The 12,900-nt window shown below is 38.0% G+C and overlaps 1 protein-coding gene across 1 annotated transcript in view; it reads left to right on the top strand.

Moving 5' to 3' along the window:
• The window catches only part of PLCE1 (phospholipase C epsilon 1), a 233,145-nt gene that overhangs the window by 213,680 nt on the left and 6,565 nt on the right, over positions 1 to 12,900 (top strand). The window contains 1 exon segment of the mRNA XM_036734522.1: positions 8,958 to 9,170. Within this exon segment, the coding sequence (XP_036590417.1) occupies positions 8,958 to 9,146 (189 nt within the window). The 3' untranslated portion in view covers positions 9,147 to 9,170.

Here is a 12,900-nt window from a genome sequence, read left to right as displayed (position 1 = left end):
TGTCGTCTCCCTTCTGGCTTTGAACGGCCTCACTTCCCTCCAGAATTTCCAAATGTCACATGGCCCGAGTGAGAGCCGTAAGGCTTGTTACCTAATCCAGGTCAATGAATGCCTTCAGTGTTTGGCCCCAGCAGCCTTCTGGTGGGGCTTTATAGGACATGCCCCCAGTTTTCCATTAATAGATTGCCCACATTGCTGATAATCTCTATTCAATTTGAGGGCCATTGCTATTCCTGCTGCTGTTTCACCTAGAAAAAAGAGCTCGAAATCCATTTATTAAACACTTAAGATGGGCCCTGTGCAGAGTGCTAGCCACACATGCGCATGTGCGTATGTACACGTGCACGCACCCACCACACCAGTCCCTGCCCTCAAGGACTTATGTTCTTTTCCTTTTTAAAGTTCAATTTCATACACCTGCTCTTCACAGTTGTGCTTGGAATGTTCATGAAAATGTGTAAAGCATTAAACAAAGCGAGTCATCTTCTCAGGTTATCTCCCTGTTAAACCTAGATGGCACAGTGGATAAAGCTCTGGGCCTGGAGTCAGGAAGACCTGAGTTCAAATCTAGTCTCATTTACTGGCTGTGTGACCCTGGGCAAGTCACTTAACCACTGTCTGCCTCAGTTTCCTCATCCGTAGAATGCGGATAAGAATAGCACCTACCTCCCAGGATTTTTGTAATGAGGTAGTAATTGTAAAGCACTTAGCACAGTGCCTGGCATGTAGTAGACACTATATAAATATTGACTATCATCATTGTTAACTGTTTTTAGAGAATATACATCTTAGGCAAGCATTTAAAATATTACAAAAGTAAAAAACCTTAAAAAGTTAAGTATACAGGTTTTTTATTTCACTGCTATGCATGATATCCAGTAATCTTATGAATATCAAACATTTCATTTTTATAGTAGCTTCTACATTTGTTGTTAGGTTGCCTAAACCACTTAAATACACACAAAATGCGTAACAAAAATAATGAAAGCAAAGAGCAAGTAATTTTACAAATAATGGAATCTGAGCCATTTCTGCTTTTCTTCAGAGTAAATTGACTTAAATTAAAACTTTATCTTAAACAACATTTGTAACTGTAATCATAAAGTGTACATGGTGAGACTGTATATTCTACAGATACTCACGGTATATATAATATCTCTGGGATATCTGTTTCTACCACAGCAGTATCGCTGCAACCCTCAAGTACTCACAATAACTACATCTCTGGCTAAAACCAATTATCCCTTACCCTCCCGCCCCCCAACCCAAGACAGGCTAATATGTGGACAGTTTTCTTTGCTTAGACACGGAAACTATTTTAACACTGACCTTATGAAATCACAGTGTACTAAAAATACTATGCCAGACATATAAATCCTATATAAAAATGGCATAGCCCCATATTGTCCACCTCCCTAAATGCTAGTTGACTCCATTCGCCTAGTCTTAAACATAAAAACCACATAGGAAACATAGACATCTGCATGGGGCAGTGGGAACGACAGATGGTTTGCTGTGTCGTTGTAGAATGAGGCAGATAGAAGTTGGAGACTGGTGAATCCTCCCTCCTGCCTCTGCCTCATCGCCTTGAGTGTATGATGTCTGTTCACAATGTCAAGTTCTCTCTTAGTAATTGCATCATTAGTGTGATGTCCTATGAGTCTTCACTTACTGTCTCAAGTTCAACAATGGCCTCATCAAAAACTGACTCTCCAAGGGAATGGGCCTTCTCTGGAGAAGCCAGGATCTTATGGGATGAGTTGGTAGCCTCTCCTTTGTGCTCATTTAAAATGCTTCTTGAAATGCTTGCTCTTTCTTGTGATCACCAGCAGCAACCTCAGTCAGATCATAGGACTGTAATAATCCTTTTGTCTTCAAATAGAAAACTTGCCTTTCCGCTTTTGAAGTATTAGAAATTAAGAACTTTTCCAATAGAGAGTGCACATCATTACCAATCTCTTTTCACTCAGTTTTCTCTCTTTATTCTTGGGTCATCTTTTTTTCCCTCAATACTTTCTACCTTTTGCTCAGTACTTACAACACGCCTCCGAGATGACTTCTAGGATTCTACGACATTTTTTAAGAACAAAAATTCTTTTCTTCATTGGATAATTCAGCTCCCCAAGATCTCTTGAGCGGCCCAGTTTGGCCTTCCACACCAGCTCGTGATTGAGTACTCTGTGCCCAGGATAAGAGTTCCAAATGAGGGAGCAGTGGCTGGGGAGGCATGTTTTGGACTGGAAAGTCAGAGGGGTGGTGAATGAAGACTTTGGACAATGGATTGGCAAGAGGCAGGAAGGAAGATCTGGCATAAAGATAATGAGGTTAAGCAACAAATGGTAAACTCCTCAAGAGCAGGGACATTTCTGACTGTGAATACTCCTAGAATTCAAAACCTACTCTGAATTGCTCCTGGAACAGTGTTTTGAACAGAATAGGAAATTAATGGGTGTTGGTTTCCTTACTGGCAGATAAAGACCATGTCACTCACCTATCCAGTCCACTCTTGGGGCTTCTTGTTGCCTCTCAGATCAGATGTGAACTCTCCCACTCAGCTTATAAAGCTCTGTCCACACTGGCCTTCTCTGTGGTTCACACACAATGCTCCACACTTTTGCATTGTCCCCTATGCCTGAAGTGGAATTCCTTTCCACTCCTGCATCATAACATCTCTTTCTTCCTTCAAGACCCAGCCCAGCTATCTTCTGTGTGAAGCCTTTCTGATCCTCCCAGCTCTCAGTGACCTCCCTCTCAAACTACTTGATACTACTTTGCATTTATTCTGTTGATACTTATTCTGTACACACATATGAACCTATCTTCTTGTTATCTCCCTAGTTAAAATGTCAGCTCCCTACAAATAAGGATTTTCTCATTCATTGTATTTCTGTCCATAGTGTCCAGCTTATAGTTTATGCTTAATAAATATTTGATAACTGACTAAATAAGGTACAGGAAGAAATAGACAGTAAAACTAAGTGGGGGATCTCAGTGTATCCCTTTTACATGTAGACAGATCTAACCAAAAAATAAACAATTAAGAAGTCAAGGACCTAAATAGACTTTTAGAAAAGTTATATATTATAGATGACTGGTTTTTATTGAATAGGAATAGAAAAGAATACACACATTTCCCAGCTATACATGGCACCTTTATAAAAACTAACCATATATTAGGGCATAAAAAATTTTACAAAACAAATGCAGAACAGCAGAAATATTAAACATATTTTTTCTTATAACAACCCAAAAAAAAGTATATTGCATAAAGAGCTACTGAGGAAAGGATTAAAATTTTTAAATTAATCCTAAAAAATTGGTGTCTAAAAAAACAATAGATATTTTCATTAAAAAAATGATAACAATGAGCAGCATACAAAAATTTCTGGACTATAGCTGAAGCAGTTCTTAAAGGAAAATTTATATTTCTAAACACTTTTATCAGCAAATTAAAGAACAGATCAATGAAATTGGATCTATAACAAAAAAAAAACCTAGAAAACCAACAAAGTAAATAAAGACCAGAATAGGAACATCAGAAAAAATCAGACAAGAGGTTAACAAATTGAAAGCAAAAAATATTGAGTTAATAAGAAAATAAAAGGCTGATTTTTTTAAAAATAAGATAAGCCATTATCTATTTTGTTGTTTTAAAAAAAGGACATCCAAATTACTGGTATCAAAAAAGAGAAAGGAAGATTCACTACAAATGAAAAAGAAATAAAGTAAATTATTAGAAACTTTTGACCAAGTATATGCTCAAAAAATGACTACTTAAATGATATATACTACTTAAATTGAAAATATACAAAAATATAAAATTAATAGACAAGAAATAGAAAACTTAAATAACCCAATCAAAGAAAAAAGACCTTGAACAAAGCATAAATGAACTCCCAAGGAAAAAAGCTCCAGGACCAGCAAATTATGTCATTCAAAGAAAAATTAATTCCAAAATTATATAAACTGTTTGCAAAAATGAGAAAAGAAAGGATTCTTTCTGTGATACAAATATAGTCTTTATCCCCAAATCAGGAGAAACAAAACAGAGAAAGAAAATTATAAATTAATATCTCTAATGAATATCAACACACACAAAAATTAATTAGGAAAGAGGCTCCAGCAACATATCAAAAAAGATTATACATTATGACCAGGTTGCCTTTATATCAGGAATGCAGGGTGGGTTTAATATTGGGAAAACAATAAACATAAGTCATCATATTAATGACAAGAATAAAAATCAAATGATAGGGTTCTCCCCCTGACCCTCCAAAAAAGGGAACCATAGGAAGACTAGAAAGAATCATAGACAAGCAACATAACCTTTAAAATTAGATACTGAATTCATTATCTACTTAAAAAGAAAATCAGTCTCTGTATATTGGAAATTCACTGTTTCGTATGAATTGACTGTTCTATAAGGCATGTGGAAATGCTCATTTTATTTGATGTTTATTAAGTTTAGAATAAAAATAAAATAGAATTTAAATTAAGAAAAACAAAAATATAGCCCTGTGCCGTTGCTTAAATCACACTATTATGAAGCAACAAAAAGAAAACCATCTGTGTGCTCCATGTAGATCTCTTCCCCCCACCACGAGCCTCAAGTGCAAGAGGGATTAGACCTGTTCTATTCAGCCCCAGAAGGCAGAATCTAGTAGCCATCAGGAAAGTTGCAGAGGAGCAAATTTAGCTTGATTTTTTTTTTGGAGGGGGGAAAGGCAGGACAATTGGGGTTAAGTGACTTGCGCAAGGTCACACAGCTAGTAAATGTGACAAGTGTCTGAGGCCAGATTTGAACTCAGGTCCTCCTTACACCAGGGCTGGTGCTCCACTCACTGTGCCACCTAGCTGCCCCCCAATTTAGCTTAATTTAAAGCAGAAAAACCCCAACAATTTGAGCTATCCAGAAGTAAAACAGGCTGCCCCAGGAAGCAGTAGGTTCCCCTTCCTTGGAAGCCTTTAAGCAAAGATTGACTGGCCCTGAGTCATTCAGAGAGTTCACTTTTGGTCAGTCCCTCACAAGGCAGCCTTCAGCACATGCACCAAACCACGCCCATATAGAGGTGGTGTTCTTTTGCCACCCTCTAGTTTTCAATCCAGCCACTAGATGGCAGGAATCGCTTATGTTTGAAAGTTGGCCCTAAGCTTCTCCAGTCAGCTGTGATGCCGGCTCGCTTTCCCTAATGTTGTCATTGGCATTTTGGCCCAAAAAAGGTCCTTCTTTTCCACCCTGCTCCGCTGGGCATCCCTGAAGGAATACTTGAATTGGGAAGTAGTGTGATACAGGGGGAAAAGCACTAGAAAAGGGAAGGAGGAAGGAAGAAATGAAGAAACTGAAGCAGGAGTTAGTTAACCTGAATCATAGTTACTGTTCCATCAGTGACAAGCTTTATGACTTTAGGAAAGTCACTTTACTTGTATACATCCAATTCCTCACCTGTATGATGAAGGTTCGGACTAGAGGGATATCTAAGGTCCCTCCTAGGTCTGAGGTGGCTCACATTTACACACTGTTTTATGATTTACAAAACACTTTCTTCACAATGGCCCTGTAAGACAAGTAGTGTAAACAGCAGCAGTATCCAGTTCATTTGGAGAAACAAAATCTCTAGGAGCTCTAGTACGTCAGGGGAAGTAATGAAAAGAGGTAAGGATGAAAAGGGAATGGCACTAACAGATCTCAGATGAGATGATAAAGCAGCCATCCTCAAAACCATCTGGCACTTATTAAAAACCAGAGAAGTAGAGCAGTGGGACCAATTAGACATGGTGAACAGAAACAACAGAACCCAATGTTAGATAAAGCAGAAAATAAAACTTACTTAGGAAAGAACTCCCTATTGGAGAAAAAAATTGCTGGGAAAATTGGAAAGGAGTCCAGCAGAAATTAGGATAGAGTTATATGTTACACCATATTCCGCAACAAATTTAAAATGGACATAAGACCTTAATATTAAGTATCGTACCCTAAAAAAATTAGAGGAGAAGCAGTTCATATCATACCAGATACATTCCTAAGCAATCAGGAAATAAAGGCATTTACAAAAGATAAAATAAATAACTTTTATTACATGAAACTGAAACGTTCTGCATAAACATTAATGCATCTTGGAAAGGTGAAGCTGTTGGGGGGGATTGTTTTATCAGATTTCTTAGATGATGGTTTGGTATCTAAGATATATACACAACTAACAGATACATATAAGACCAAGAGCCATTTCCCAGTAGCTAAGTGGTCAAAGGAAGTGAACAAACTGTTCTCAAAAGAATTAATGCAAACAACTCATAACAATCTGAAAGAATGCTCCAGCAATTAGAGAAATTTAAATCCAAACAGTTCTGAGGTTTCCCCTCACACCCTGCCAATTCGCAAAGATGGTGAAAGATGGGAATAGATATTGTTGGAGAGGTTGTAGGAAAATAGGCACATTAATGCATTGTACTGTGAATCAGTACAACCATTTTGGAAAGCAATGTGGAGTATATCAGGAAGGTACTGGACAAGAAGAAAAGGGCCCATATACAACAAAATATTTGTAGCAGTACTTTTTGTGGTAGCAAAGAATTGGAAGCAGAGTAAATTTTGCTTATATCATCTGGTAAATGGCGACACAAGTTGTGATACATGAGTGCAACGGAATATGACTGAGCAATGAAAAATGGGCAATGTGATGAATACAGAGAAGCACAGAGATTTACGTGATCTAATGGAGAGCGAAGAAAGCAGAGCTAAGAAGTATACACACAATGACTACAACAATGTAAATAGAAAGAACAAGCACAAAACAGCAGATGTGAATGTTACAGAATCATAAAGCACAAGGCTAGCTCCAAAGATGTATCTGTATGAGAAAACCCCCTACACTACTCCTTTGCAAGAGTTCACAGGTTCACAGGTGTGGTACACTACGTATATTTTTAGACTTTTTCATTGCACTGATCTGTTTTGCTGATTTTTTTGTCCCTTTTCATTTTTTTATTCTTTAAAATATATTTGTTATATGGGATGGTTTTGTGGGAGAGGTAGGAGGAAAGGATATGGGGAGAAATTATAACGATGTACAAAACAGAAGACATCAATATAAATTTATTTTTCAAAAATAAATAGAATTACACTTAGATGAGGAAACTGAGACCCAATCCTGGCTATTTCTCCTTTCCTAGTTCAGCAGTCAGGGCTTACTCCTTTCTTTTTCTCCTCCATTACCTCATCCTGTGTCAGTTCAAGCAGAACTGTCATATTTGGCATAGATTTCTCAGGTACTGTCTTCACCTGAAACCCACTCTGATCACTGTACCCATCTTGAATAGGTCACTGTCTTGCTCCACCTCATAGAATCCCTCACTTCCCTCAAGTCTCAGCTTAAGCACCACCTCCTACAGGAAGTCTTTCCTCTCCCTCTCCCTCTCCCCCACACACTTGTTCTTAATGTAATTATATATGAACATTGTCTGCCCCAATTGAATGTCTGCACCTTGAGAGCAGGGATTGTCTAATTTTTTTCTCTTATCCCCAGAACCTAGTATAGTGCATGGCACATAGTAGGTGCTAAATAAACTCTTGCTGACTAATTCTTCACCCTTGTCATAGCTGCAATAATGCCACGTGATGTAAACCGGGCTCCGCTAGCTTCAGCTTAGGTATTGGTCGCCGCCTGTTTCCTATACCCCTCAATCACAACCCAAGTTGTGAGGCTTCTGTATAGTTTAGGAGCCTCTGGGCTCATTTCTAACTCCGAGACCATGTTTTTCAATATACTGTCTACTGCTGTGCATATCGTTTTATTGAAGTCATTGAATATTAAGGTATGTATTGATTTTATTTGGAGAGTCTTAGCAAGTTCTTGATAGAATTTCTCCGCTTCCTCAACCTCAAACACAATGTTGAAATGTCAGTTAATTATTTTCGTACTTGTCTTTTTGTAAATGTTTGTCATGATGTCAGATGAGAAGATGCTTCTTGTTGCCTTTGAATGCATGATAAAAACAGATTCCTTTTTTTATCCCTCCATTTAGCTGCAGCTTCCTTCCATCTTCTGATCACATCATAGCAAAAATAGCAAGATGAACAAAATTCAGTTGTTCCGATGTTATTCATTGGTCACTTGGCAAGGAGCCCACATTTATAGTATCAGAACCTTAAATTCATGTATGTAAACGGTCTAGAAAATGGTGATCCTTGGCACTATCTGCCCTCTTTTCTGCCCCTTCTGCCACCGTCATTATAGAAACAAAAGGAAATCACACAGAACTGAAAACCATTTGCGTTTTTCTGTGTTTCATCAATTGCAGTGCCCCAAACAATTCATAACCAAGTGACTAGATTACTGCCGATGAGTCTGTCCAGACTTGGTGGGCCTGATCCTCAGCAAACAAACATAATGGGCTTCCAAAAGAAAGCTTTTTCAGTGTGGTAGATTTGACAGAGCATAGAAAACCCAGGATCACCTCCATGCAGTGGGGCTCTGGAGTGGGAAAGCACCCCATGACATAAACAGAAACACAAAATGGCCATTGTTGGGTGCACCTGCCTTCCACTTCCTCATTGATGGTGGCATAAAGGGGGGCACTGAATTCTAAGAATTACACCGTTCTTAGACTACCTACAAACATTCACTTAACTCTTGGTACTTTAAATAGGATCTCTGTCCGGCAATCAATGGAATGACACTGTACTGGAGGAACTGAAACACATCCAACTTGGAAAGTTTAAAAAAGTACATCCTCAGGGGTCCCTGGTGATGTCCAAGCTGCTGAGCTAATCGGATATCCTCTAGCAGGATATGAGAAAAATGCCATTCTTCATATTCATACTAATTCAAACCACATTTAACTAAAAGAATGTAAAAATATTTCCCCCAACAACATGGAATGACTATATTTTAAAAATAAATTTTAGAGTGATGAGCATTTTTATTTGATTTTCTAAGGTTGGGTGTTTTTTTTTCTAGGCAGCTCGAGATGATAAAAGAAAAGGCATTTCCTTTGCTAATGAACTTAAGAAATTTACCAAGTCTAGTAAGCAGTATCGAGGATTCATGTCACCCTCTCAGCTTTCAGTAGCAGAAAGTGTCCAGGTGAAGGAAGAAAAACCTGTGGGCAGCTTCTCTTCTAATGACACGATGCACCATCACCCATGAGCACCTTCAGTTTGTTCCATCCAGGTATGATCTCAGCTTCACAGCCCTCATGCTAAAGCAAGACCCTTTAATAAGCATGTAAGGCACAGCTTGTGCTGCGTCCTTTTTTCTCACAAGAAAAGGACAACAAGCAGAAGTAATTCTCATAAATATAAATAGGAAAGACGCACTACAAGGAATTACTGCCTATGCCATTATCCTTGAAATAAACTCTGAGACTGTCCAGATGAGCCATCTAGTTTAACCATTCAGATTAATACTGGCCTAAAGGGAACCAGGACAGACTGAGTAGCTCTGACACGAACTTTCTATGGGACTTTGAATAAGTCACATTACTCTCCAATTCTGTGTTCTTTTCTGAAAAAGGAGATGATGGCTGAACTCCCCAGGAGTTAGCATCCTATTCCTTTTTTTAAGTCTCATGGATCCCTTTGGTACAGACTGTTACCTCCTAGGAATAGCTTCTGGTTTCATGGCTTTCTGTTGTGTTCTGTGGGAGTCAGAATGGCATATTAGATAGTGATGTGGAGTCAAGAAGAGCCTGAATTCGAATCCTGCCTCTGACTCTGAGAAAGTCTCAGCTTCAATTTCCTCATCCATAAGATGGGGATAATGCATGCTACCCATCTGCTGATGGAGAAGTGATGGATGTGGCCCAATGCAGGCATTTGTTGGTTCTGTTTTTTTCTTCCCCCCGCCCAAGGGTCAGAGAACAGAGGTGGGAGTTAGAGAAAATAAATTTTTGTTCACTGAAAATATAATAAAATGGGGATGATATCTACAGCACTTACCTCCCAGGATTACTGTGAGTACCAGGTCAGTTCACATGCCTTTATGATGACTTACTGGTATCAGCCACTATAGGAGGCCCTGGCATATAGAGCCAGAAGTAAACCATCTCAGCTCTCAAAGAGTTTATGTTTTCTAAATCAGAGGCAGTAATGTATGTAACAAGCCCTTAGAGCTCTGTGTAAATGTGAGTTATTATCATCATAAAGTGAGCTAACTTCAGACATATCCCTGGCCTTTACTAGGTCTAGCGTCTATTTCATTTTCCCTCCAGAACCTGGGCATCCCACATGCTGCACGAAGCAAAGTGTGTTCTCTTGAGATTATTAGGAGGAAAAGTTTTCATCTAATTACATAATGCATGTGAGATAGTAGGTCTGCAGCATCTAACCACCTGAAATTTCTCCTGTGCAATATTGTGACCCCTGGCTCTATGAAGTTGTAGTCTTTTTCATAAACCTGCTGAAATCCAATCAGAACCCTAGCATCAGGGAGGCAAATCTAACGACAGGCATAATGATGGGATGCACCTCTCTGCTTTCATGAATATCTGGTCTGTTAAATACTGCTAGATTCATTGACTTAATCAGAATTGATCAGTGACTAAATCCCTGCAGTGCCCTCTTCAAGGCCCTTATTTATAGAGGAGTTATGTCCCTCCACTGCAGTATAATTCTGTACTTTGGTGTAAACAAAGTTGATTAAACCGTTTTTTGGAATGTTTTTAGATTATATCCAAAAATCCATTTTTTAAATAGCTAACAATTTTTCACCATTTACTGAATAAACATTTCAGACTAATTACATGTATGGATTTCTGTTCACATGGCTAAATATTTTTTAAAAATGACACTTCTGCTGTGGAAATTTAATTTTTCAACAGAAGAAAATGTAAATTTACAATGAATCCTTTTAAGAATTGTTATTTCCTCATTTGTCTGTCAGACTGATGTTTTTGTTTAGTATTTTATTTTTCCCCAATTTCATATAAAAACAATTTTTAATATTCAATTTTAAAACTTTGAGTTCCAAATTCTCTCCCTTCCTCCCTCCCCACCCCCCTTCATTGAGAAAGCAAGCAATTTGATATAGGTTATATATGTATAGTCATGCAAAACATTTCCATATTAGTCACGTTGTGAAAGAAAACATACACAAAAAAAAACTCAAGAAAAACAAAATGTAAAAAGTTTGCTTCAGTCTGTATTCAGACAACATCAGCTCTTTGTCTGGGGATGGTTAGCAGTTTTCATCATAGTCCTTCAAAGTTGTCTTGGATCATTGTATTGCTGAGAATACTAATTCATTCATAGCTGATTGTCTTACAATATTGCTGTTACTTTGTACACAGGACATTTCACTTTGCATCAGTTCATGTAAGTCTTTCCAGGTTTTTCTGAGAGCATCCTGCTTATCATTTCTTATAGCATAATAGTATTCCATCATAATCACGTATCACAACTTGTTTAGCCATTCCCCAGTTGATGGGCATCACCCCAATTTCCAACTCCCTGCCCCCAGAAAAAAGTTGCTATAAATATTTCTGTTCATTTAGGTCCTTTTCCCCTTTGTTTTTGTAATCTCTCTTTGAATACAGACCTAGTAGTGGTATTGCTGGGCCAAAGGGTATGCATAGTTTTATAACCCTTGGAACATAGTTCCAAATTGCTCCACAGAATGGTTGAATCAGTTCACAATTCCACCAATAGTACATTAATCTCTCAGTTTTCCCACATCTCCTCCAACATTTATCATTTTCCTTCTCTGTCCTATTATCCAGTCTAATACGTATGAGGGAGTACCTCACAATTGTTTTAATTTGCATTTCTTCAATCAATAGTGAGTTAGCATTTTTTCGTGTGGTTTTGGCTAGCTTTGATTACTTCATCTGAAAACTCATTCATATCTTTTGATCATTTATCAATTGGAGAATGGCTCTCATTTTTATAAATTTGACTTAGTTCTTCCATGTTTGAAAAATGAGTCCTTTATCAGAGAAACTTGCTTCAAAATTTTTTCACAGATACTACTGCTAACTGTATTTCCCCTCCTATTTATTCCATTCTCTCTCTCTCCTTTCACCCTGTCCCTCTTCAAAAGTGTTTTGTTTCTGACTACCCCTCTACAATTTGCTCTCCTTTCTATCCCCGCCCCCTTCTCTTATCTCCTTCCTCTTCTTTCCTGTAGGGTAAGATAAATTTTCTGTACCCAATTAAATGTATGTGTTATTCCCTTTATGAGCCAATTCTGATGAGAGTAAGGTTCACTCACTCTCCCCCCTTACCTCCCCCATCTTCCTGTCCACTGTGAAAGCTTTTTCTTTCCTTTTTTATGTGAGATTTGCCTTATTCTGCCTCTCCCTTTCTCTTTCTCCCAGCACATTCCTCTCTCACCCCTTAATTTTTAGATATCATCCCTTCACATTCAACTTATATCTGTGCTTTCTGTCTATATATATAGTCCTTCTAACTGCCATAATAATGAGAAAGTTCTCATGAGTTACAAGTATCATCTTACCATGTAGGAATGTAAAAAGTTTAACCTTATAATTTCCCTTTCCTGTTTGCCTTTTTATTCTTCTCTTGAGTCTTGTATTTGAAAGTCAAATTTTCTTTTCAGCTCTGGGCTTTTCATCAAGAATGCTTGAAAATCCTCTGTTTCATAGAATAGCCGTTTTTTTTTCCCTTGAAGGATTATACTCAGTTTTGCTGGGTAAGAGGTTCTTGCTTGCAATCTTAATTCCTTTGCCCTCCAGAATATCATATTCCAAGCCCTCTGATCCTTTAATGTAAAAGCTGCTAAACCTTGTGTAACCTTGAATGTGGCTCCACCATACTTGAATTGTTTCTTTCTGGCTGCTTGCAGTATTTTCTCCTTGACCTGGAATTTGGCTATAATATTCCTAGGAGTTTTCCTTTTGGAATCTCTTTCAAGAGGTGATTGGTAGATTCTTTCAATGTCTATT

This window comes from Trichosurus vulpecula, chromosome 8 (assembly GCF_011100635.1).
Source record: "Trichosurus vulpecula isolate mTriVul1 chromosome 8, mTriVul1.pri, whole genome shotgun sequence".
In the NCBI taxonomy this organism is placed as follows: Eukaryota; Metazoa; Chordata; class Mammalia; order Diprotodontia; family Phalangeridae; genus Trichosurus; species Trichosurus vulpecula.
This window is presented reverse-complemented; position numbering and strand designations above follow the sequence as displayed.